The sequence below is a fragment of the Sycon ciliatum genome, chromosome 4 (assembly GCF_964019385.1).
Source record: "Sycon ciliatum chromosome 4, ocSycCili1.1, whole genome shotgun sequence".
In the NCBI taxonomy this organism is placed as follows: domain Eukaryota; kingdom Metazoa; phylum Porifera; class Calcarea; order Leucosolenida; family Sycettidae; genus Sycon; species Sycon ciliatum.
In genome coordinates this window covers 35754204-35776696 of record NC_088646.1, presented here as the reverse complement: position 1 = coordinate 35776696, position 22493 = coordinate 35754204, and the positions used below count along the sequence as shown (strand labels likewise).

The following is a 22493-nucleotide window of genomic DNA, read 5'->3' as shown; positions in this document are numbered from 1 at the left end:
ACATGTGTGCAACTCAAATGTGAGTTCCCAGTTATGAGCAGCTCCCAGTCATGGACGGGGTACAGTTACATGAAGGCCAGGCACGGGGACAACAACAGCAACAGCAACAACAGCAGCAGCAGCAACAACAGCAACAACAGCAGCAGCAGCAACAACAGCAGCAGCAGCAACAACAGCAGCAGCAACAACAGCAGCAGCAACAACAGCAGCAGCAGCAACAACAGCAGCAGCAGCAACAACAGCAGCAGCAGCAACAGCAGCAGCAGCAACAGCAACAACAGCAGCAGCAGCAACAGCAACAACAGCAGCAGCAGCAACCAACAGCAACAGCAGCAGCAGCAACAGCAGCAGCAGCAGCAGCAGCAGCAGCAGCAGCAGCAGCAGCAACAGCAGCAGCAGCAGCAGCAACAGCAGCAGCAGCAGCAACAGGAGCAGCAGCAGCAACACTACGCGTGTGCATGTATATGCAATGACTCACGAGAAAGGGGCAGCTGACGGTGTGCCAGCAAATCGGCTTGTTCCCGGTCTGATCGGGGCGGTGAGCGGGGTGGTGATAATGTTACAGAACTTGCACGTTCCTGTGGACTGACATGGCGAACCTACAAAGCCAATGCCATATGGTCAGAGCAGGACAATGATACATGACACAAACCGAGCAGCAACGAATTTCACGGTTCGCATGAGACTCAGTTAGGCTGAGTTTTCCACTCTCAAGGATCAATGCGCAGATGCAGCTCCTAAAGTGCTGGGAGGTGAGTACAATCATGACTTTTGTAGATCGAATCCAACACCAAAGTGCTGGCAACTGACACTAACAGACATTCTGTGGGTGGTTGTGGAAGTGCCAGCTGACAGTTCACTCCATGACACCGCACTGAATGTACACTCTCGGCCAACTAGCACAACTCGCAGTGTCACATCACACTATGCTCGTGGCTGACTGGCACAGCTTGTAGTGTTACACTACGCTACCTACGCCCATGGCCGATTAACACTACTTGCTGTATACACACTACATTCTTGGCTGACTAGTACAGCTTGCAATGTCACACCACAATGGAATGGAACGAGTGAAACGGATCGAGAGCATTCAGAAGTTGGTAATGTTGCAAAGGCTACTTCAGTAATAAGAGAAAAGAAAAGAAAGGAAAAAGAGGTGCCTATCGTACTCGTACACACCTTCAGTATTGAGTGCGGTGTCGATGGTATGGTGCTGAGTGAAGCATCACCCGGACCAGTGGGTATTTCCAAAGGCTACACACAAAGTATGCAGTGCACACACCCACACACACACACACACACATCATCATCAATATTACTATAGTTTATTGTACCTGATATGAAAGATTTCATCAATAAATCTTTCCATGCTACAGCCATTCGATAAGACTGTTTCCAAGTATGCCCTGTGTTTATTTTAAAGAGTCCACGCCAAACTCCCAGCCTGGTTTTTACTTTCAACACTTCAGCCCCTGCTAAAAGTTACTACATCAGCAGTTGACTGTCCCAGGTATGCACCCTGTGTTGCACCTGGAACAGTAAATTGACCTTGCGGCTCACCTTCAATATGGAGCCAGGCGAAATCATGGCACTCCGAGAAGCAAAGCTGTGTTGCACTGGTGTCTGAGAGGTGACAGAGAGGAGAGGTAACAGGCAGTAAACACACATTACACTACAAAGTAACAATGCCATGTAATAGAACACATGCTATAAGTGTGTACTTCATAGTAATTATATTACAGCATGGACCTTGCATGGAATAAGCAGCACATTATATAAGAAGTGTGCACATGTTCTAGCCTTGGCATAACAGACAAGGTCACATCACACCACTACACTGCACAGGACTGTAGTTCGGATATGCGATACGCATCACCGCAGATACAACCACAACAACAAAAGAGACTTACACCCAGGTTGACACTGCCAGGCCGAGGAACAGTACTCATGTCCATGAATGACCTACACAACACCAAACACCAAGCACACACACACAACAAACACAAACACACACACAATAATTAGAGAGTTACAAGCGACACGTCAAGAGAAGCCACATGACATTATTGTATACCCAGACTGCTTACACCCGAACCTTGGCATGCCTGAGAAACACAACACAATGGCTAGATACAGTACAGTAAACATAGAGAGTCTCAACACCTACCCAGCGGTCGATGGAACTTGCCATGATGCACTAATGGCCGACGCAGCAGCAACGTGTGGTCCCAGGTTATCCATAGACACCTACAGCAAGAACACACATGGACAAGACGACGACACACACAGAAGAACATCACCAATGCAAGAACACATATGGACACACACGGACAAGATTACACACACAGAAGAACATCACCAATGCAGCAGTGACGGCGACACAGTGCCACGCACACAACGGGGATAAGAAATATACAGTACACGCACATGCACACTGTAGCAGCAGCATCAGGAACCGGAGCAGCACTGTTATAAAAATAGGTTCATGCACTGTGCTTCATGCTTGCTACAACACAGACAATAATCAATACCAGAAAGCCTGCAACAAAGCTACACATTACTATTGCCCAAACCCAGGGCCTTATTTAAAAAATTCATTGGTGCGGCCCAGAGAGCGTGAAGAGTGTGATGAAGATGAATGGATATAAATTCAGGGCCAATGGGTTTACATAATAATTATTAAGTGATGCCAACAGAATACATTGTACTGTAGCTAGCATATGTAGTGATGAGGACATTTCCCATGACTGTTGACTTACATCAGCAAGCTGTGGCGGCTCTTCATCAGCAAGGTTAACAACTGGTGATGCGCACAACAGAGGAGCTGGGTCACTGTAGAGCAACAGCACACAGCACACAGTTACACACGGGCTGCCTTACATCCGCAAAACAAAGGGTATGCCTAACGAGAGGTACAACCTCGAAGTACTGTGCAAGACAAACCAAACTGAACGTGTGTGTGTGTGTGTGTGTGTGTGTGTGTGTGTGTGTGTGTGTGTGTGTGTGTGTGAGAGAGAGAGAGAGAGAGAGAGAGAGAGAGAGAGAGAGAGAGAGAGAGAGAGAGAGAGAGAGAGAGAGAGAGAGAGAGAGAGTAAGCGTGTGTGGAGATGACTTACATAAGCCGTGACTTGTGAGAGTTGATCCTGGGTGTTCCAATAAAGGGAGAGGCTTGCACACCGGTAGGTTTCCTGTGTGCGTGTAGTACAGACAGCGATAAGACAATGATAGCACGCACGCACACGCACACACACACGCACGCACACACACACACACACACACACAGCATAACACCAGCATCTACATGTACATTGGAGAGAAGTGCTTACCATGCTAACATGACAAGGCCAACAAAGTGAAGTCAAGAGTGATCATTATGACTGTAGACTCCTTCAGATCGGAGATGATAAAATCAGCATGCTACCCAGACTGTATACATGTACGTACAATACTCAGGTAGCAAGCAACATGAATGCCCGAAAAAACCCAGATGATTCAACTTGAGGACAGGAAAAGCGGGCCCACAGCACTAGGGCCGGAGTACACAGAACGCAAGTCCTTACCGTTTCTTGAAAGGTGTCGCCTCCACAACCGGCTCAGCTCTGTGTGCACAAAGCAGCAACACAGGACATACAAGTGACAAGAACAAGAACACAGCACGTCAACACAGAGCAACAGCATGTATGTGTGTGTTGGGGCCACGTCTAACCGACCACCACAGCAAGCTAGCCAAAGCTACTGTGCTAGTGCCACAGCCTAGTGATGCTGGTAACACACCATGCCTAGTGATGCTGGTACATGTAACACACCATGCCTAGTGATGCTGGTAACACACCATGCATAGTGATGCTGGTACATGTAACACACCATGCCTAGTGATGCTGGTAACACACCATGCATAGTGATGCTGGTACATGTAACACACCATGCCTAGTGATGCTGGTAACACACCATGCATAGTGATGCTGGTACATGTAACACACCATGCCTAGTGATGCTGGTAACACACCATGCCTAGTGAATGTAACACACCATGCCTCAGTGAATGTAACACACCATGCCTAGTGATGCCTAGTGATTAGGCCTACTAGTGATGCTGGTACATGTAACACACCATGCTGGTACATACCGTGCCTCGGTGATCTTCTGCATTGCCATAGTAATCAGGTGTGCCTCGGTCAGAGGCTTGCCACTAGCGGATGACTGCGAGATAGTCATGGACAGCGGGACAGGACAAATGTCTACAGGAGAGGCAACATACACACACAGACACAGACAGACACAAACACAGACACACACAGACACACACAGACACACATACATGTATACTATAACGTCTATAAGTATACAGCTAAGCAAGTATCAAGGAATGCATAGAACCTACACAAACAAATGCGCACACCATGACATACCGGTAAGAATAGGTGAATAGCATTCTCCACCTTTGTGAGTGTTCACAGCCAATGATACTACACACACTGAAAACTTAGTACAACACAACAAACACAATAGTATTACCTGCCGATTTGGACTTTGACGGCATTCGAGTTTGGTCAGTGGCCAGCTGGTGTTGCACCAGGGGCAATGCCTTACAATAGCCTTGGACTATGGCTTCTCGCACAATGGCTCTGTCACGTGCTTCCGAATCAGCCTACAACAGCAACAGACAGAGAAAGCAATGTTCATGACACGCACACATGCACATGTATGAGCACACGGTGATCACACTAGGGAGGTTTCGCTCTACGTAATTACGTATGGAAATCCGTATGTCGTACGCGCCGGGGAGCGAGGGCAACTTTCATACGTAAATCTCTCTACGGATTTCCGTAGGAAAGCTCTTTCCTACGTTGGGTCCTCCGTAGGACTTTTTGAAATATTTGTTCGCATTTTCCGCATTTGTCCATGGCAACATTCAAGCCGCGCGAAACACAAGGTACACACACCGTATACGCGTACACCACGTGCAAAATATCATGGAAAACGCGGTTTCGCGGTTCATGGTGCATGCAGTGGGCGCATGCAGCCAACGCGTCTCCAAAGCAACAACGCATGTTGAGCAGTCGTGGAGAAATCACGTAGAGCGAAACCCAACAGCTCTGATTTTTACGTATGAAATTTCCGTGCAGTTCATACGTTATTTTCATACGTAATTCCGTAGAGCGAAACCTCCCTACTATCACCACAGGCAGAACAATAATGACACCAACCATGGCAGTGAGTGATTAGTACTGATTACACATGACTCTGACAGGGACTTATCTGCTATATGCCAGTACTCGTACATGTACAGCTAAAATGCCAGTACATGTACTGCTAGATGCTCAGTCAAAGTCACCATAGAGGTGCAGCTGCCCAACAGCTGAATAGATGACATAGAATGCACAGATCGCCAAGCACGAAAAGCAAACACTAGCGCATTTGGCAGCACTTACATAGTCCGAGATGGCTAGCAGCTTGTCATTGAGGCGGATTGCTTCCACGTAGCGAGCACGTTGCAGGTAAAACATCACTAGGAGTTCGGTCAATGGCGCAGAGTCAGAATTTTCTAGGAACTCAACCCAGACATGCTGCAGTAGTTCACATGTGCAAGCATACAGCACAACATAGATTTAGGGATATCAGCGAACGCACTGCGCAGCCCATCTGCGCAGGTCAGCCTGGCCCATCTACGCGCGGCCGACAAGAAAACTCATGAACATTTTCATTTTTTTGCAAAATAAATCGTGCGAAGAAGATGCATGGACTGGCTGAAAACTAGGCTGAGGAAAAGTAGCATCCAGAGACTCTCCAACAAATTCATGGTCCATCGCTTCTGACAATGGCAGCGAATACATCAGGGAGCTGATTGCAGCAACTCTCTACCAAGCGCGACGCTGGTTACTCACCAGGGCAGGGCGCTTCCATCGCGCAAGAAATGGCCGCGAGCGAGAAATGCAAGTCCGATTTTGGAACGATCCAACCAGGGTAATCCCTTGAAAATTGGCCTGAACACCTCTCATACTGGTGTTTCACGATGTGCAAACTTTCAGAGAACATGGTGAGTACGTGGGTCCTCCGTATCGCGTATGATTTGAATGGTCGCGGGGACAGAAGAACAGTAATTTTACAACTCCCAGCGGTGCAAACAGACCGCGGCCATGTTTTCTCTGTCGGCCGCGATCGCGTTCAAAAAATCGATGACGCAATGCATGCGCAGAGGCCTGCGCAGTGCGTTCGCTGACATCCCTAATGTCATGAGAGAAGAACTAGTCAAAACAGAACAGAAAAGATTGCCTGCTCAGAACTGATTGGCATGGGTTCTTTAGTCTTGCTGTGTGTGTGTGTGTGTGTGTGTGTGTGTGTGGTGCGTGTGTTGTTGCTGTTGTCAGTACCATGCACAGACCTACCTCTTCATCATCCGTCAGTGGGAGTTGCGAGAGTTTGTGAAGTAAGCGATGAGACTGGCAGCAGTCCAGCATGTGAGTGAACAGATCGGTCTCACCCGGTGCGGACGCACGACGCTGAACAAGATGGACACGCACACACACAAATACATGGTAAGTTATTAGTAACTCAAGGATGAGAGTATGAGTGCAGCCTGTTGTGTGTGGCGGTAATGAACGAGTACTGTACTCTGCTACATGCATTTCCAACACTGGAACACAGCTACATGTAGCAGGGTTCTAGCCAAAGGAGGGCGGGTGCATTTCGCAAGGCAAGACAACGTTGGAAAATGGAAAAAATGAATTACAGTGTAACTGTTTCCCCAGCCCCCCCCCCCCCCCCACACACACTTTGACCTGGCTACAACCCTGATGTAGCAGGTAAGCACAGATGGTGATATCATAGGGCATGGCTTCATGCTGGGTTGGGACCAACACCGATAATCAACACCAGCAATACTAGCCATGAGAATAACACAATAACACGGTATCAGTGAACATGGCCACTGTGTATGCATCCATTATAGCCACTGGACCGTGCAATAAACTACACCAACCAATACACACATTACACAGACCTCAACCAAGACATACTTACTTGGTAATCAAAGGCTTCCGCTACAAGTCTGCATGATACAACATGTGCACACACACACACACACACACACACACACACACACACACACACACACACACACACACAACTACTACTATGATACAGCTACCCTAAACGGGTCACGCCGCCCTCCACCCAAGCATGAGCACTATGAGGGGCAGTGGCAAATAAAGAGAATCAGCTAGCAGAACTGGCAAAACAGATGAAACAATGGAGCAGAACGGACGACTGCTGTACTGTAACAACAACCTGACAGCTACAGTGACAACGACTGAAAATGTACAGGAAAAAAATTCAAAATAACACGTCACGAAAAAACACTGTCCACGAAAGAATCCACCAAGCAAAAGGAGTGTGGGCATCCGAAATCCCACCAGGACTCCACTAGCAGTTCTTCCACGTTGACGATGTAAGCGGCAGGGCAAGGCCTCACAAATCCGACAGACTTCCACAACGCTTGACCAGTGCACTCATGACGACGAAAGATTGAAGTTTCAATTCCCACCATTCCGCCATTGGGACCTTCCTCTCCGCACTCGCTCGTCCACTCCACTGAAAACAACGAGTTGTTCCAGCACTCCACCAGCCAATCCGCAATTCCCACCACTGCATTCTTCGAGCTTAGATTCTTCACAGCACTCGAGGGACAGCTACTCCACTGCGAGTGGTGGACCACGGCCGACGCAGCAGTGACAATATCAAAGTAAATTGTCCTGCAAGCTATATCGCGATTCCGCGCTCCAATCATGCAGCACTACCTTGGCAGTGTGCGAGGGTGCTCCAGGGTCGACTCTGGCTACGCCAGAGTCGCCCTGGGCAGGCAGAAAACTTGGGAGAAAGCCAAGAACACGGAGCTCAGAAAGTGTAACCTGCTCCCAAGGAGCACCCACCCACACACACACACACGCACGCACTGACACCAGCAAACACGGAGAGCTTTGATAACAAATGAACAGACTGGCAACAGAGCTAAGCACTGGCGCGCGTACACACAAACTTCACAACTTCCAGTGGCATTGCACAGCGCACAGCAAGAAAGCACAGTGTACAACAGAGTGTATATACTGGTACAGGGTGTCAGGTTCCCACTGATGGCATACACACACACACACACACACACACACACACACACACACACACACACACACACACACACACACACACACACACACACACACACACATATACACACACGCACACACACACGCGCGCGCACACACGCACACACACAAATGTGTGGTGCCTTGAGCAACATCTTACCCATTAGAAATAAGTGTGTCCAGTGAAAGATGAATATGCTGAACATTGGCCCTGGAAACAGGGACTCGTTGCAAATAAATAGCAGCTAATTTCGATTGGCCTGCAGGGCAAAGCAGAACATTGTTGAAAAAGCAGACACAAGTCACCAAAGGACATTGGCCACTGAATTACATGTACAAAGTGAACTTTCTCTTGCAGCATGTCACACATTCAATGATTTTCAAAGTACAAAATAGAATACCGCATTTTACCGGTTGTAAGTCGACCCCGGTTATAGGTCGACCCCCGTATCCAGAAGTCTCAATTCTGCATTTTAAAGTTTTCACCCAACGAAGCACTACTAACCATTCCCTGCTACTAACACATCAACAAATCATGTAAACATTCCTTATTGGAGGGTATAACGTCCCAATCCTTCAAAAAGGCCAATAAACGAGCAAAAATGTGTACACATGGGGCACTTGTGCATGCAGTGCAGGTCATTTTTTGTAAGATAATGATAGTTCCCGGTTATAAGTCGAATCCCGGTTGTAAGTCGACCCCCCTCCCTTTCTCCTTCTATTTTTAGTCGTAAAAGGTCGACTTACAACCGGAAAAATACGGTAAGCATGTAGTCAGCGCCAGTCATACAGGCATGCCATGTGACATCATTGTGCATATCCAGGCGACATCATGTGTATATCAAGCTGACATCATTGTGCATATTCGGATGACATCATTGTGTATATCCCGGTGACATCATGTGTACATCCGAGCAAAGTGGAAAGATACATACATGTACACAGGCCCGTCCAAGTCATAAACACTGATCATCAGTGACCTCGTCAAAAAGTAGCCGGAGCCAGAGGGTAATGGTAGCAGCAGCACCAGCAGCAGCAGCATCCCGTATAGGCGCACAACAAACTGCTACACGTACTTCAAAGAGCATTCTAACCTAATGTTCCCACTCAGACTCACCAGCAAATAAGAAAGCTTGAAGAATATGATGCTCCTGGCCTGGAATTAGAGAGACCTTTGACCCAGGCTGCGTCAAGAGATTCAATGCAAGCTATGGCACAAAGAAGACATGAAACAACTACGGTGTCATCACGCTGGTACTACAACGTACTCCTAGAAAAACAGAAACTGGAGCCAGAAAGGCGTGTACATGAACTGAAACCCGGTGTACCCGGACTACACATCTCAAGCAGGCAACTGATCAGCAACACCATACGCACGTACACGCAACAGAGACACCAAGAAGTGACCTACTCGCATGTAGGCACCGAAGGCAATGCGATTTCAGACAGAGAGGTGCAACATGCACTTACATCAAAGTCGCGTCTGTCCAAGGCCCAGAGACCGCGCAAAACAGACACCGCCTGGCTGTCCATGCCGAATGCTTGAGCATAGCGCTGTGCTAATGTCAACTGCACACACACAATAACCACATCACAATACGCCGAAGTCCAAAGAACACGTCAATTATTGTATCTGAGATTCTAAGTACCTCAGAAAGATTTAGACAAAAAGATGAGCAGGCAGATACACACACACGCACGTATGGTTGAAATACTTCACAGACTACTATTGAAACATGGCCCAATGCAAACCAAACAGGTAAAGCTACGTGGATCTGCCGAGAGAGAGGGGGGGGGGGGGGCGTTTGTGTTTGTGAGTGAACACAGCTTACCCAGGCATCCTTGTCAAGGTCATCGCTCGAAGGAGCAAAGATGAGAGCAATGTCCAGCAGCAAATAAAATATCTTTGAGCACCAAGTCAAGGCAACAACACATGCTATGAAAACAAAACTGAAGTTTGCATAGACTTCGAGCATCACTGTAATAAATATTGCGGCAGAGCTTAGTTGCACAACCCACAATACAGTCATTCACTGAAAATACACATGTCATGATGACATTGTGGCCAACCCACAGGTGGCAATCACACGCGTGCGCGCACACCCACGCCCACATGCACACACACCACACACGCACACACATACACACGTGCGCACAACATGTTACTGCCAAGTACTGCAAGTACACCAGGATACGACAAAGCTGTGCACTTGAGCAGGCACTTGGCGGACGACAAAGAAAATGTTAAGCAGCGCCTGCAAGCACGCACAAAGGAGGCAAACAGAACTATCAATTGCAAGAACTAATGTAGAAAAGGAATGCCATGCAATACAAGTTCACACACGCTACAAGGTAAAATACACCAAGATAGCGGCAAACAGTCCAAAGACAGGGGCCTGGGCTATGCACAGTCTGCACATCACATACGAGCATAGAAGTTACTGTGAAAGTGAAGTATGGGCCATTGCCATCCTAACACAAGGAATACAACTCATTATTTTTATTAATTTATTTTTTACAAAAAAAACGCACACCATTTGACGGCACAACGCAGCAAGACTGCCGGCGATGAGACATATGGAATGGCAGGAGTGCATTATCTACGCTATGCAACGCACAACACAACAGTGCATACATCAACACAACACAATGGCATCATAACAGCAAATACTATGCAATAATACAATACACAAAACCGATTGAGCCTTAACTCCTGAGCTTTACGTCACCACTGCTAATTTATCAGACGGCCAGCACGCTTACAAGGCTCATACACTGCTGTAGTGAACTCACATGGAAGTTTGGTGGAGGATAACTGCCCGTGCCACTGGCCACTGCTCCCCATATCGAGTCAATGGGACCTTGCCAGCGCTCCAGTAAGAGATCAATCATCAGCAACTGCTGTCCACTTCACAGAACAGAGCAAACAAACAAACAGAACAACTTCAGTTGGAGCCGCACAACAATGACAATTAGTCAAAAGTCTGAAACGACCATCAGATAAGTACATGTATGCAGTTTCCTCGGAGACAAGAATGCCATAGTACTAAGAAGAAGAAGGACAGATAAGTATGCAGTTCTCCTATGGCTATGATCAATGAGCGATATCCGAAACAGGGACTACTTTTTCTTATAAGCCCAGCTCTGGGATGGGTCAGGATTGAAATAGCCAGAACACAGGGTGTGTGACTTAGCCAGGCCAGCTGAAGGTAGCAAGCTAATCACACCTGACACCCGTCGTCCACTCTATCTACTTCAGTACAACCCAACACATCCATGATGCGGCAGGCCGTGGGGACATGCATGATAGCTCAAAACTCCAAAAGCAGCCACTCAGCAAAACCATCCAGACAACACCGAATGAGAACGGTAGGAGCCTCTCCACCTCAATACACGCCAACCACTCAACCCATGCACGCATGCATACTGTGCAGATATATCAACACTTGATTTGACTAACGAAGAGCTACTCAGGGCGCGTTTGGTTGGTACGAACTAGAACAGGATTCACCAGAACAGCGCGTTTGGTTGGGACTGCACCTGTTCTGGGTCGGCCAGAACATGTTCTGCTTGCTCCGGCCTCGAGGCCGGAGCAGACCGAGCAGTTTCACTTTTTCACAGTGAAACCTGGCGGGAACACCAATTTTGTTCCCAAATGATCACGTGCATACGCTTTTGGGTTGGACTCGTCGCACCGTACAAAGTGACCATGGTGATCCATACACATTTTGAAGAATGCACTAAGTTTGGCACATTTTTCCACAAAAATGTGCTCTGTTTCTGGAGTAGCGTTTGGTTGGCATGAGGCTGCTCCATGTGCACCAGCTGTTCGATCCTGTTCTAGATCGTACCAACCAAACGCACCCTCAGTCTCAACACACATACTAATTGGTCTCCATGCTGCAAAAACTTATTGTGCTTCACCAATTTTTTGGGCATGGCTCATCCCCAGAGTGAAACAGTAAAACTGAGGGCGAACCGCCAAGAAACAGAGTAGATAAACTGTGAAATGCAGTGGAACAGTGATAAGATGAGAAATGTACGTGAGAAATGTTTCAGCTAAGGTGCGGGCGTTAAATGTAGGAGCCCTGGTATGCTGGTGATAGTGCTGGGAGAGGGGAGGGTGAGAAGTAACAGTTTCAGCTGTGTTTGCATGGATACGAGAGTGTGAAATAGAAGGCCCTCCCCAGGCCTCTCCACACCCACACAGCTGAAACATTTCTCAAGTACATTCATCGTCTCGTCACTACTCCATTTCACAGTTCATCTACCGTATTTTCCCCAATATAAGTCGCACCTTTTCACACTAAACTTCAAGGGGGTGGGATGGGGATGCGACTTACAATCGAGTGTGACATCCTGCCTACATGACTATAATGAAACATGGCCCAAAACTGAAAAGGGGGTGCAACCTATAATCGAGTGTGCCTTATAATCGGGGAAAGACGGTACTACATTCCTTGGTTCCTAGCTATGGTATTTTAGTCTGAGGATGGGCCATGCTGGAAACGTTGGGGACTGAGTAGTAAATTTCGCGCCAGAGACCCATTAGCACGTGTGTGTGTGTGTGTGTGTGTGTGTGTGTGTGTGTGTGTGTGTGTGTGTGTGTGTGTGTGTGTGTGTGTGTGTGTGTGTGTGTGTGTGTGTGTGTGTGTGTGTGTGTGTGTGTGTGTGTGTGTGTGTGTGTGTGTGGTGTGTGCGCGCACGCGTGTGTGTGTGTGTGTGTGTGTGTGTGTGTGTGAATTTTTTAGAAAAGTAACGAAGAGTTGGCAGACAACAACCAACGCCAACGCCTCAGAAGGAATCTTTCTTACTTGCTAGCCAAGGCTTCTTGGCACTGGTGATGGATTTGAAGCAGTGTCTCGTAGGGGTACACAAAACTGGACCGTGGCACACAGATACATGAAGATGATGATGAATGTCAGTACTCAAGCATGTATACATGACTGTACAAGGCATTCTGACTGATCAACAATGAAGACACTAGGGCAACTCAGCTCAATACAGTACAATACAATAATAAGATGAGAGAGGATCAACAGAAAACAGTCAGTATCCACCGTGAACCAACCAGGACTGCATGGATTTGAGCAAAAATGGTTGAACAAATACCGCACACGTACACTATTAACACGAATACTGAGCTATACATTGAATATGCTTACCCAACTCCATCATCATCGGGCTCTACCAGAGGAGAGTTGAACGAAAACCAGACAAGGACACACGCGTGCACATACACGGAAACACACAAACACAAACACACAATAATAATTACATTGTCAAATACGCACACGGGTCACAACATATTTATCCCCAGCCCCAAGGCAAGACCCCAAGCAGCATTAGCCTTTTACTGTATAAGCAGAAATATTCGTCTGGAATTTAATTTCGTCTTTTTCGTCCAAGGAACTTTTGGACTAAATTAAGTGCCGGACTAATGTCGATTTGTCCAGCTTTTCTATACACTATTATGATCCATGGACGAAATTTTCAACCGGACGAACTCCCTTTCTTTGGAGTTGGACGAAATTTTTGACCGACGAAATTTTCTGCCTCTACAGTACTACAGAGAGAAACAGAAGTAGCTGTAGTGGCAAGGCAGGGGGCATCAGTGTAGGAGATAAATGCAAAAGAATCACCTTCCAGCACTAAAGCACAGACGCATAGAGAAAATATTTGCAGCACTTACCACTAACTTCAGGTAACAGTTTATGTGCCGCAAGCCATACCATGGTAAGTGCGTGCTAGCGATTGACATAGAGATACATACAACACACACAACATGGTCAGCATTAGAGAGAAAGACAAGGACACCTGTGAGGACAACCAGTAGGACTCTAGCAAGCTGTGTACTTGCCGAGTAAAGAAGAGAATAAAACACAATAGACAGTGAGTACTAAACAAGAAATTAAAAAGAACCAGCGCAAGGAAGCGGGCGGTGGCAATATTCGTACGGACAACACACAGCTGCTGGCTTGCCGACCATCAGCAGACAAACTAAACACACGCTATCCATGCTCACACAAGCACAACCCAGCTCAATGGACATCATACTGTACCAGGCCACTGTAGCATAGATGCTTACCTGGCTCAGCAGAGAGCAGGCCTCATACGTGTCATTCAGAGACTTCAGACCTGGATCAACACAAATCATATTTTGCAGGCTATGTTGCTAAACCCTTGCACTAATATTTACACATATCAATAAGAAACTTGCATATTACAAACTTCAAAGTGTACGGTACATGTGCAGGTTTGATAGCCAGGACAAATTTAGGGTAAATCCCAAGCAATACTTGTGTTGGTCATTGAGAAACGCAGCGACAACTGCAACAATCTACAGCCAACCCACTTGACCCCAATTTGTGCAAGGAACATGCGCGCGCACACACACACACACACACACACACACACACACGTACCTTCCTGAGTGGTTGAGCTAGGCGCTTTGTCTATAAGCACCCGGTACAGCGTGGTGAGGTGCTGCAGACACACGGCATGGAAGTCGATGGCTGTCAACTGGCGCTGAGATAGCTGACCAGAGCCATCCAGTAGGGGAAGACCTGAACAAAGAGGAGAACGTGCACATGATACGTACACATTCACACACAACCAGCACATGTGCAGGAAGTTGTAGCAAGCACTAGTTGAATAAGGGCAATGGCGCTGCTGGTACTCGTAAAGGAACACATACACAAGGCATGACAGTGTGTTGGGCATATGATGTACAGCGCATTTTAAAACTAGGGGCTATGCCATTGCACATTCTCGAATACATGTGCAAATCTATTACGAGATTTGTTCAAAATGTTCTTCGGGACTTAGCTCAGATGAGCACACCAGTTTCCTCACACAACTGCCCAAGCAATTGGATAACAAAAGCCCAGCCTGAAAAAATTCATGTGCAAAGTGATCACAAACTTCAAGTGGTGCATGTACATGTATATGTGTACTAGGTAGTAGATGCAGGCCTGACATTCACTGTTGTTGTTGCTGGCTAGGTCTTTCGAAATGCATTGCATACTAGCATACTGCATACAGGCACAAAAGTACAAACCACACACATATGAACACTCTCCTGCTGCCAGCTGGAGACTGAGGAAAAATCATTGGCAACGCGTGAACTAACGGTACGTACTCAAATCGTCGATGGACTGCTTGTGGTTACGAATCTCTGTCAGTGCCCAGTCAGCTAGCATGCGCAGAGACACCCCGCTACGACTCAATGCTGCCCAAGCAAAACACACACACACACACACGTACGCACGCACACACACACACACACACACACACACACACACACACACGCACACACACACACAGCATGTCAGTCCAAGCAAGTACATGTACATGGAATAGTAAACACTGCAGTAGAACTGGCAGCTAGCAGTAGCAACAGACACATGACATAGTCTACACCACTGTCTGTAGTACACCCAGCAGCTATCTAAAGCACCTCAACATAGCAACAAGCAAGTCATCTAATTCAGTGCACATGCGACACATTACGCGCCAAAGAATAGTGGCCATGCACACACCACACGGCTGCTGAAACCAGGGGGGATCAGGTTTCACCTGCATGTGCAGTCACAATAAACCCGAGACATCTCAGTGCAACAACAAATCTCACACAGTGGGACGGAGACGACAAAACTGGCCACAATCCTACATGGCAAATTGGCAATAGGCAACAGTTCTGGAGCAACATACCGCCTGTAGCTAGCGTGGTAGCACATGATACCAGGAAGCTGGGTGCATTAAACTGCAGAGCGATGCCAAGCAATCCTGTCCGCTGCACCTGTACATATCAGGTGAGATATTGGAAGTCAGCAAGGGCAAGTACATGTACATATACTTCAAATAATCTCACTATTGCAAGCACGCATGTCTGCCAAGGTGTCAAGTGTTAGATGAACAATCACAGAAGAGAAAGAGAGAAAGGGGGGGGGGGGAGAGAGAGAGAGAGAGAGAGAGAGAGAGAGAGAGAGAGAGAGAGAGAGAGAGAGAGAGAGAGAGACACACACACACACACGCACACACATACACACGCACACACAGCTTACATGAATATCCTGCATGAGGGGATTGTCAACCAACATGCCTTGAAGCAGACCAGCTTGCCAGCTTAGGCCGATATACTGCGCGGGGTCAATCAGAGCCGCAGCACCATGCTTGCACATCTCATCCAGAACCTAGAAGAGCAAAAACGAGTTACAGACTCACATCAATAAGATGCAACACATGCCATAGATCACAGGGCAGAGACCAACAAGACAGGATGAGAGCTGGTTTACGAGCACCGTTCACGGTACTGCTGAAGATTCGACCCAGCAAAGCAAGCCCCCAACAGACATGTCCAAACTGATCTGATCGGTTCATGCACATACATGTACTATGCAAAGGATGAAAAGTTATTTCCTGCTTACTTCTTGCTGGAGACTCAGGAAGCGGCATCGAACAACAGAGGTCGCTGTTAAGCACTTTGCAGCTACAGACACAGACAGGAGAAAGCAAAAGCAGGAACAGGTACATACACTAATAACTAACACAATCAGCCACAGCACACCAAGTGATGATCGCTGCAGATAAATCCGATGCTTGAGCATGATACCGTGACAGCAGCTTTGTTTTCATCTCTTGCAAACTTGGGGGCAGTTACACTACAGACAGTTTCTCGGAAACCACTCGACTAAATGTTGGTAAAACCACACTGCTGTACGAGTGGGCCCTGGAATTTTCATTTTCATTGCCAGCCCTAGCCTCAGAACACACCATCTTCATAACCTTTGAAAAGAAAACGAGAGCATCTCTGCCACATTCCTAACAGCAGGTAAAAATGCAGCAATTCAAACCAAATGTGGTTATACAAGTACAACTTTACACAGAACAACAATGGCAAGCAAAGTTAGTTTGTCGCTACTCTGAGTTTCATGCTGTAACGCAATCATCAAGTAAAACTCTTTTTTTAAGGATGCTGGCCCTTCTGTCTATACTTACAGAAGGACACAGCGGATGGCCAGTAGAAGTTATCTGGCAGTGGGTGTGGGCCGAGACAACAGCGTGACAGGGAGGGAAGGTCAATCATGGTGTGCTGAACAAACGAAACAACACGGAAGAAACACCAGAGCGTAAGTCACCATGCACACTTCAGTCTCACAACACCAAACACAAAAGAAGAGGCAGATCAGAAAGACAACACACATATTCCGCACATAAAGAGTCAAATACACAGCACTATCACTCTCAGTCTATCAGCATCCCCTGGATTGGCCAGCACATACCAATCTGTACTTGGCCTAACACCAGCAGCCAGCACATTCCAATCTGTAATTGCCCAAACAGCAGTAGCCAAAACATTCAAATCTACACTTCGAAGTACTTCACTTGCCCACACACCAGTGCCCAGCATATTCAAATCTGTAGTTGCCTACACACCAGTAGCCAGCACATTCACATCTGTACTTGGACTAACAGCAGTGGCCAGCACATTCACATCTGTACTTGGCCTAACAGCAGTAGCCAGCACATTCACATCAGTACTTGGCCTAACAGCAGTAGCCAGCACATTCACATCAGTACTTGGCCTAACAGCAGTAGCCAGCACATTCACATCAGTACTTGGCCTAACAGCAGTAGCCAGCACATTCACATCAGTACTTGGCCTAACAGCAGTAGCCAGTACTCACCAGAACAGCATCAGGGCTGCTACCCAGGACAGGATTCAGAGACATGAATGTAAAGTATGGACATATCCCGGACAAACCACTCGCTCTTGAGTTCCTAAAGACAGAACGGACAGAAAAGGCATGAACCCTGAACGTCGTACAGATGAGGAGTCAGCAAAGCAACAAGAAATAGCCAGCAGCAAAGTAAAGTACACACAGCGTTTCACAGGATAGATCCTAGAACTAGTACTTGATAGCAGAAGTAGCAACATGCCGGACTGTACCTTATCTCCGGCGGCATTTGGGCGTTGTACCAGTGGTTGATATCGAAGATACCAAGGAAAGTGTCCGGTGGTGATGTGTGGTCTCGGGGCGAACATTCCCACACGCACATCATCATAGTCATGTCCCGGATACGCACATCTAACAATGAAATCATGATGACAACAACGACGACGACGACGACAACAACAACAAGAGGATGCAAAGGATGAGACATCAAGAGAAAGGATTGTGAACTTGTGATCATGCATCAGTCCCTACAAATACACCCTACTCCTGTGTACAAAACAACAACCTCGAGAAGACACACACGCTGGAGACAAGGGCAGCGCCACTTACTGTCATCTTCGCTGGGCAGCCGAGGCCCACCAGGTCGGTTTTCACCTGCACAATAACACGACACAGCACAAGGCGCAGCAATCAGGCATGAAATCAGCACTGGCGGTACGCTTAGCTCATGACAACAGCGGTAATCAGTAATTACAACCAGGCAGAACATCATACAGGTCGTAACAGAACAGAAGCCCTGACAAAATCTAAACCACAACATGTACCACGGCTAATAAAAGATGCAACACAAATGCAGACCTGGGCCTGCACCCTGGTTGCACACAAATGACATAAATACTAAATAGCTGCGTGCCAAGTCGGCCGAGATGAGTGACGAGGAGAAAAACATACCGAGGGAGGCCAGCGCTATCACACGCGACGTGAGGCCAGACTCAGACGCAGGGAGATTGACAGATGGTGAAACCAGGTGATGGAAAAACCGGCAATTCATGCCAGTCAAACCCTAAAGGAAGCACAATCAAACGGCAAAAAAACAATGAGATCCACAGCACCATAAACATCATTGCATTGCAGTCACTGCATGATGCAACTGCAACAGTACGCAAAGCACATCATGCTAGACGTGGTGGTGTACGAGTGCCTTCTGATGCACATCGGGACTATCCACACAGGCACAGCCTTGCTGTAACAAGCAACGTCGTACATGCTTCCTGAACGCTCTTCTCGCAATGTGAGTGGGGGAGTTTGTCAATGAAAGAACAATAGCCTCCAAAAAGGTACATTCCCTAAAAGCACCATTGTTACTGATTGCCAGGAAAGGAAAGGTTGACAAGAAGTCAATTAAAAATACCAATTGTGTCATTACCTGGTATTGAGATGGGCCACCTTCATCTGGCGAGCTTTTCGACGAGAAGAAGAGCTGGTACATGGTAAGAGTTGCTGGTAGTCTTTGCCTAAATGCAAACAGAAAAAGCCACACAATAGCACCAGCACGCAGACAGCAATATGAACTGCCTCCCAAGCCCTCCCCATCTCGATGTGCTCACGCTTTTGGCACTCACACAAACTGCAAAGCACTGGACTATGATGGCTGCAGTACTGCCGGACGCCGAAGAATGGAGCACCGAAGAATGAACAGCCTAGAGTTTAACCAAGCACAGCATACCAAAGTAGACGAGGCGACTCCACTGTGCATAGACTGTAGTACATGAAAAAAAGAACGGTCTAGGGACTGTATATGAATTTTTCGAGTGCGGATGCAGTTTTAGGAGCTCCGCTCCTATCAGCCTTTCCGAGTCTGTAACTGTAACCTACAGGAGCTGTGACTTGTACTGCGGACTATGGCCACCAATGAGCATGTCGACCTGGCCCTTCTGACGTTCGACTGTCTACAAAACCTGGCCACCCGGACTGGCATCCCGAAAGCGGACTCCTTCTCACGGCCCGACCTGGTGGGAGCGCTCCGGAAGGAGGGGATTGGGTCCCACCCCATCCTGGAAGGTATGACCGGTATAGGACATGTCACGACTGCTTTTGCCGCATTGTCCTCGACAATAATGGACCTGAATAAAGAAATAGTGGCAATTAGGGTGGGAAGAGATGATGAAATTGCTTCCTTGAAGCTTGAAATTCAACAGCTGAGGCGGGAAATGGCTGACCTGCGAGATACTACCGTACACACACAGCACGCCATGCCACACCAGTACAGCGACGTAGTACTAGGAACCGCCACACAAACTGCAAGTGCACGTGCGAGGCTCAGCACCACAACGGGCAGGTCTGTACAAACGTACGGTACACACGCCGGCAGTGGCAGCCTGCCAGGAGAAACGCGTGTGCCACAACCCAACACTACTACAAGTCGTAGTTCCAGCCCCGCAGCAGGCGTGCATGCATCCCGTAGGTCCAGCACTACTCCAAGTCGTAGCTCCAGCCCCGCAGCAGGCCTGGATGCATCCCGTAGGTCCACCGATACTGAACAACAAGTACATGAATGGCAGGAACACCAGGGCAGACGCACTCGAGCCGCCCAGAGACAAAGGCACGCGGCAGATACTAGTAGTCAGTCCCAGCTAGCTCAAAGCATAACAAGGCGGGTGGAAACATCCCGCTACACCAAGCCGGCTCGTGATAGCGAGCCGGCAGTAGACCTCACGGCATCACCCCGGGCCAAACGCAAAGTGTTTTACGTTGGCAACGTGCAGCCACACTGCTCCGCATCATCAATTGCTGAATGGTGCTCTGCCCGAGGAGTGCAGATTCAGGAAGGTGTCATATTTGCATCCAAGCACTTCAGAACTGCCTACGCACGGGTGACCGTCGAGGCAGCTGATGAGAACACAGTCGGTGACAAAGGGTTCTGGCCGGATGCTCTTTCGCACACGGTTAGGCCCTGGCGTTTTGCCGCGGACAGTTTTGACACCAGCAATGCCAACCAGGCAAACAACGTCCTCTCCCCAGGCTCAGCATGATGGCGCGACCACAGCTGAATCCACTGGCTCGGCCCTACTTCCCCCCTTGCCAGGGTAAACTGACCTTGCTTTCCGTAAATTGCCGCTCAATCGTTAACAAATCTGCCGAACTGTCTGTCATTGCTGATTTCAACAAACCTGATGTCATCTGTCTAAATGAAACATGGCTAAATCCAAGCATAGCGCTCACCATCTCCGGTTATACCACATTTCGTCGCGACCGACCACCTCATGATAACAAATCCGGTACGGCAACCAGAGGATATGGTGGAGTTGCGATTCTTGTCCGGCAAAATCGCTTCGGAAGAGTCCAAGTTCGCGACGACCTTGCTCGTCCGACCTGTGAATCCGTATGGGTTGAGCTTCACCCAATCTTAGGCTCCCCGACACCCATCCTCGTCTGCTGTACCTACCGTCCGCCCTCAGTCAAAACCACGGAAATAGACCACTTCTGTGATATGCTAGCTAGTGCTTTGGTAACCGTTCCCATGTCATCGTACCATGTCATAATGGCTGGGGACTTCAACAGTAAGCACAAACGGTGGTGCCCATCGGATTTAACGTGTCCTGCTGGGGCGTCACTTTTTCGCACCCTTACCTGCTTCGGTTTGGATCAGCTGGTGCAGAGTCCAACGCACACAACATCTTCCGGAACACAGTCATGTCTAGACCTTGTCTTCACGAACCAACCCCTGCTGGCGACGGACGTTCACACAGCTTGCGCTCTTGGCTCCTCGGACCATCTCATGGTTTCATGCCAGTTCGCCGTCTCATTGCCCTCGGATCCAGACCTGCCACTTCCTTCTCGCAAACCGTTCCCATATCGCTTCCGTCGAGTTCCCTCTCAGTGCTGGGACTCTATGAACGCTGATTTCTCCTGCCACGACTGGTCGTTTCTGCAACCAGAAGGCTCTCCAACTGTTGACGCCGCGGTAGATCACTTTGCAGCCGTCCTTGAACGAGGGTTCCAACAGCACCTCTCTAACTTTGCTATCGGCTACAACAACCGGAAACATTCCAACCCAACATCCTCGACATCTAGTCCCCCATGGGTGACACGGTCTCTCGTATCTGAAGTGAAGCGCAAGCGTGATCTTTTCAGCATCTACAAGAAATTCCCAACGCCGGTTAACCGGGAGGCTTACCGAGTTCAACGCAACTTCGTCAAGCACCTTTCTCGTACCTCACACCGCTCCTTTCTAAACTCTCTTTCTGCAACACTCTCCTCCCCCGATCGCCCATCACTCCACCAATTCATTCGCAACCAGTGCCGCGGGACCTCCCGCGCGCCAATCCAGTACCTGACGGACTCCCATGGCAACCGCCAGCACGATGTGAAGGCGATTGCAGACACACTGAACAAGCAGTTTGTTTCATCCGGCATTCCGGAAGATCCGAATTGGGTCATTCCATCGCTGTCCCCAGCCCCTGAACTTAGCGCACCACTCACACGCGTCGTTACCACGACTGCTACCGTCTGTAAGCACCTCAAACTCCTGAAGAATTGTAAGTCCCCTGGCGAAGATGGCATACCCAATGAGGTTCTCAAATGGCTTGCGCCATCTCTGTCCTATCCCTTGTGCCTGCTCTTTAACATGTCATATCGTACAGGAGTATTTTCGTCCGTCTGGAAATCTGCTGTT

General features: G+C 48.2%; 1 protein-coding gene across 1 annotated transcript in view; it reads right to left on the bottom strand.

The window, feature by feature from the left end:
* LOC135815920 (protein ELYS-like) overlaps window positions 1-22493 on the bottom strand; it is a 35248-nt gene that overhangs the window by 6342 nt on the left and 6413 nt on the right. The window contains exons 6-39 of the mRNA XM_065329274.1: window positions 19245-19332; window positions 18770-18881; window positions 18428-18472; window positions 18091-18229; window positions 17828-17921; window positions 17139-17232; window positions 16568-16629; window positions 16205-16333; window positions 15852-15939; window positions 15280-15369; window positions 14564-14704; window positions 14227-14276; window positions 13831-13885; window positions 13304-13325; window positions 12953-13018; window positions 10932-11046; window positions 10334-10393; window positions 9971-10042; window positions 9609-9707; window positions 9256-9346; window positions 8299-8398; window positions 7021-7048; window positions 6387-6500; window positions 5433-5567; window positions 4516-4648; window positions 4127-4238; window positions 3561-3599; window positions 3117-3188; window positions 2760-2832; window positions 2168-2247; window positions 1911-1962; window positions 1561-1623; window positions 1180-1254; window positions 479-599 (exon numbers count right to left, since the gene is read on the bottom strand). Coding sequence (XP_065185346.1) covers window positions 479-599; window positions 1180-1254; window positions 1561-1623; window positions 1911-1962; window positions 2168-2247; window positions 2760-2832; window positions 3117-3188; window positions 3561-3599; window positions 4127-4238; window positions 4516-4648; window positions 5433-5567; window positions 6387-6500; window positions 7021-7048; window positions 8299-8398; window positions 9256-9346; window positions 9609-9707; window positions 9971-10042; window positions 10334-10393; window positions 10932-11046; window positions 12953-13018; window positions 13304-13325; window positions 13831-13885; window positions 14227-14276; window positions 14564-14704; window positions 15280-15369; window positions 15852-15939; window positions 16205-16333; window positions 16568-16629; window positions 17139-17232; window positions 17828-17921; window positions 18091-18229; window positions 18428-18472; window positions 18770-18881; window positions 19245-19332 — 2909 coding nt within the window. The remainder of the gene's footprint in view (window positions 1-478; window positions 600-1179; window positions 1255-1560; window positions 1624-1910; window positions 1963-2167; window positions 2248-2759; window positions 2833-3116; window positions 3189-3560; window positions 3600-4126; window positions 4239-4515; window positions 4649-5432; window positions 5568-6386; window positions 6501-7020; window positions 7049-8298; window positions 8399-9255; window positions 9347-9608; window positions 9708-9970; window positions 10043-10333; window positions 10394-10931; window positions 11047-12952; window positions 13019-13303; window positions 13326-13830; window positions 13886-14226; window positions 14277-14563; window positions 14705-15279; window positions 15370-15851; window positions 15940-16204; window positions 16334-16567; window positions 16630-17138; window positions 17233-17827; window positions 17922-18090; window positions 18230-18427; window positions 18473-18769; window positions 18882-19244; window positions 19333-22493) is intronic.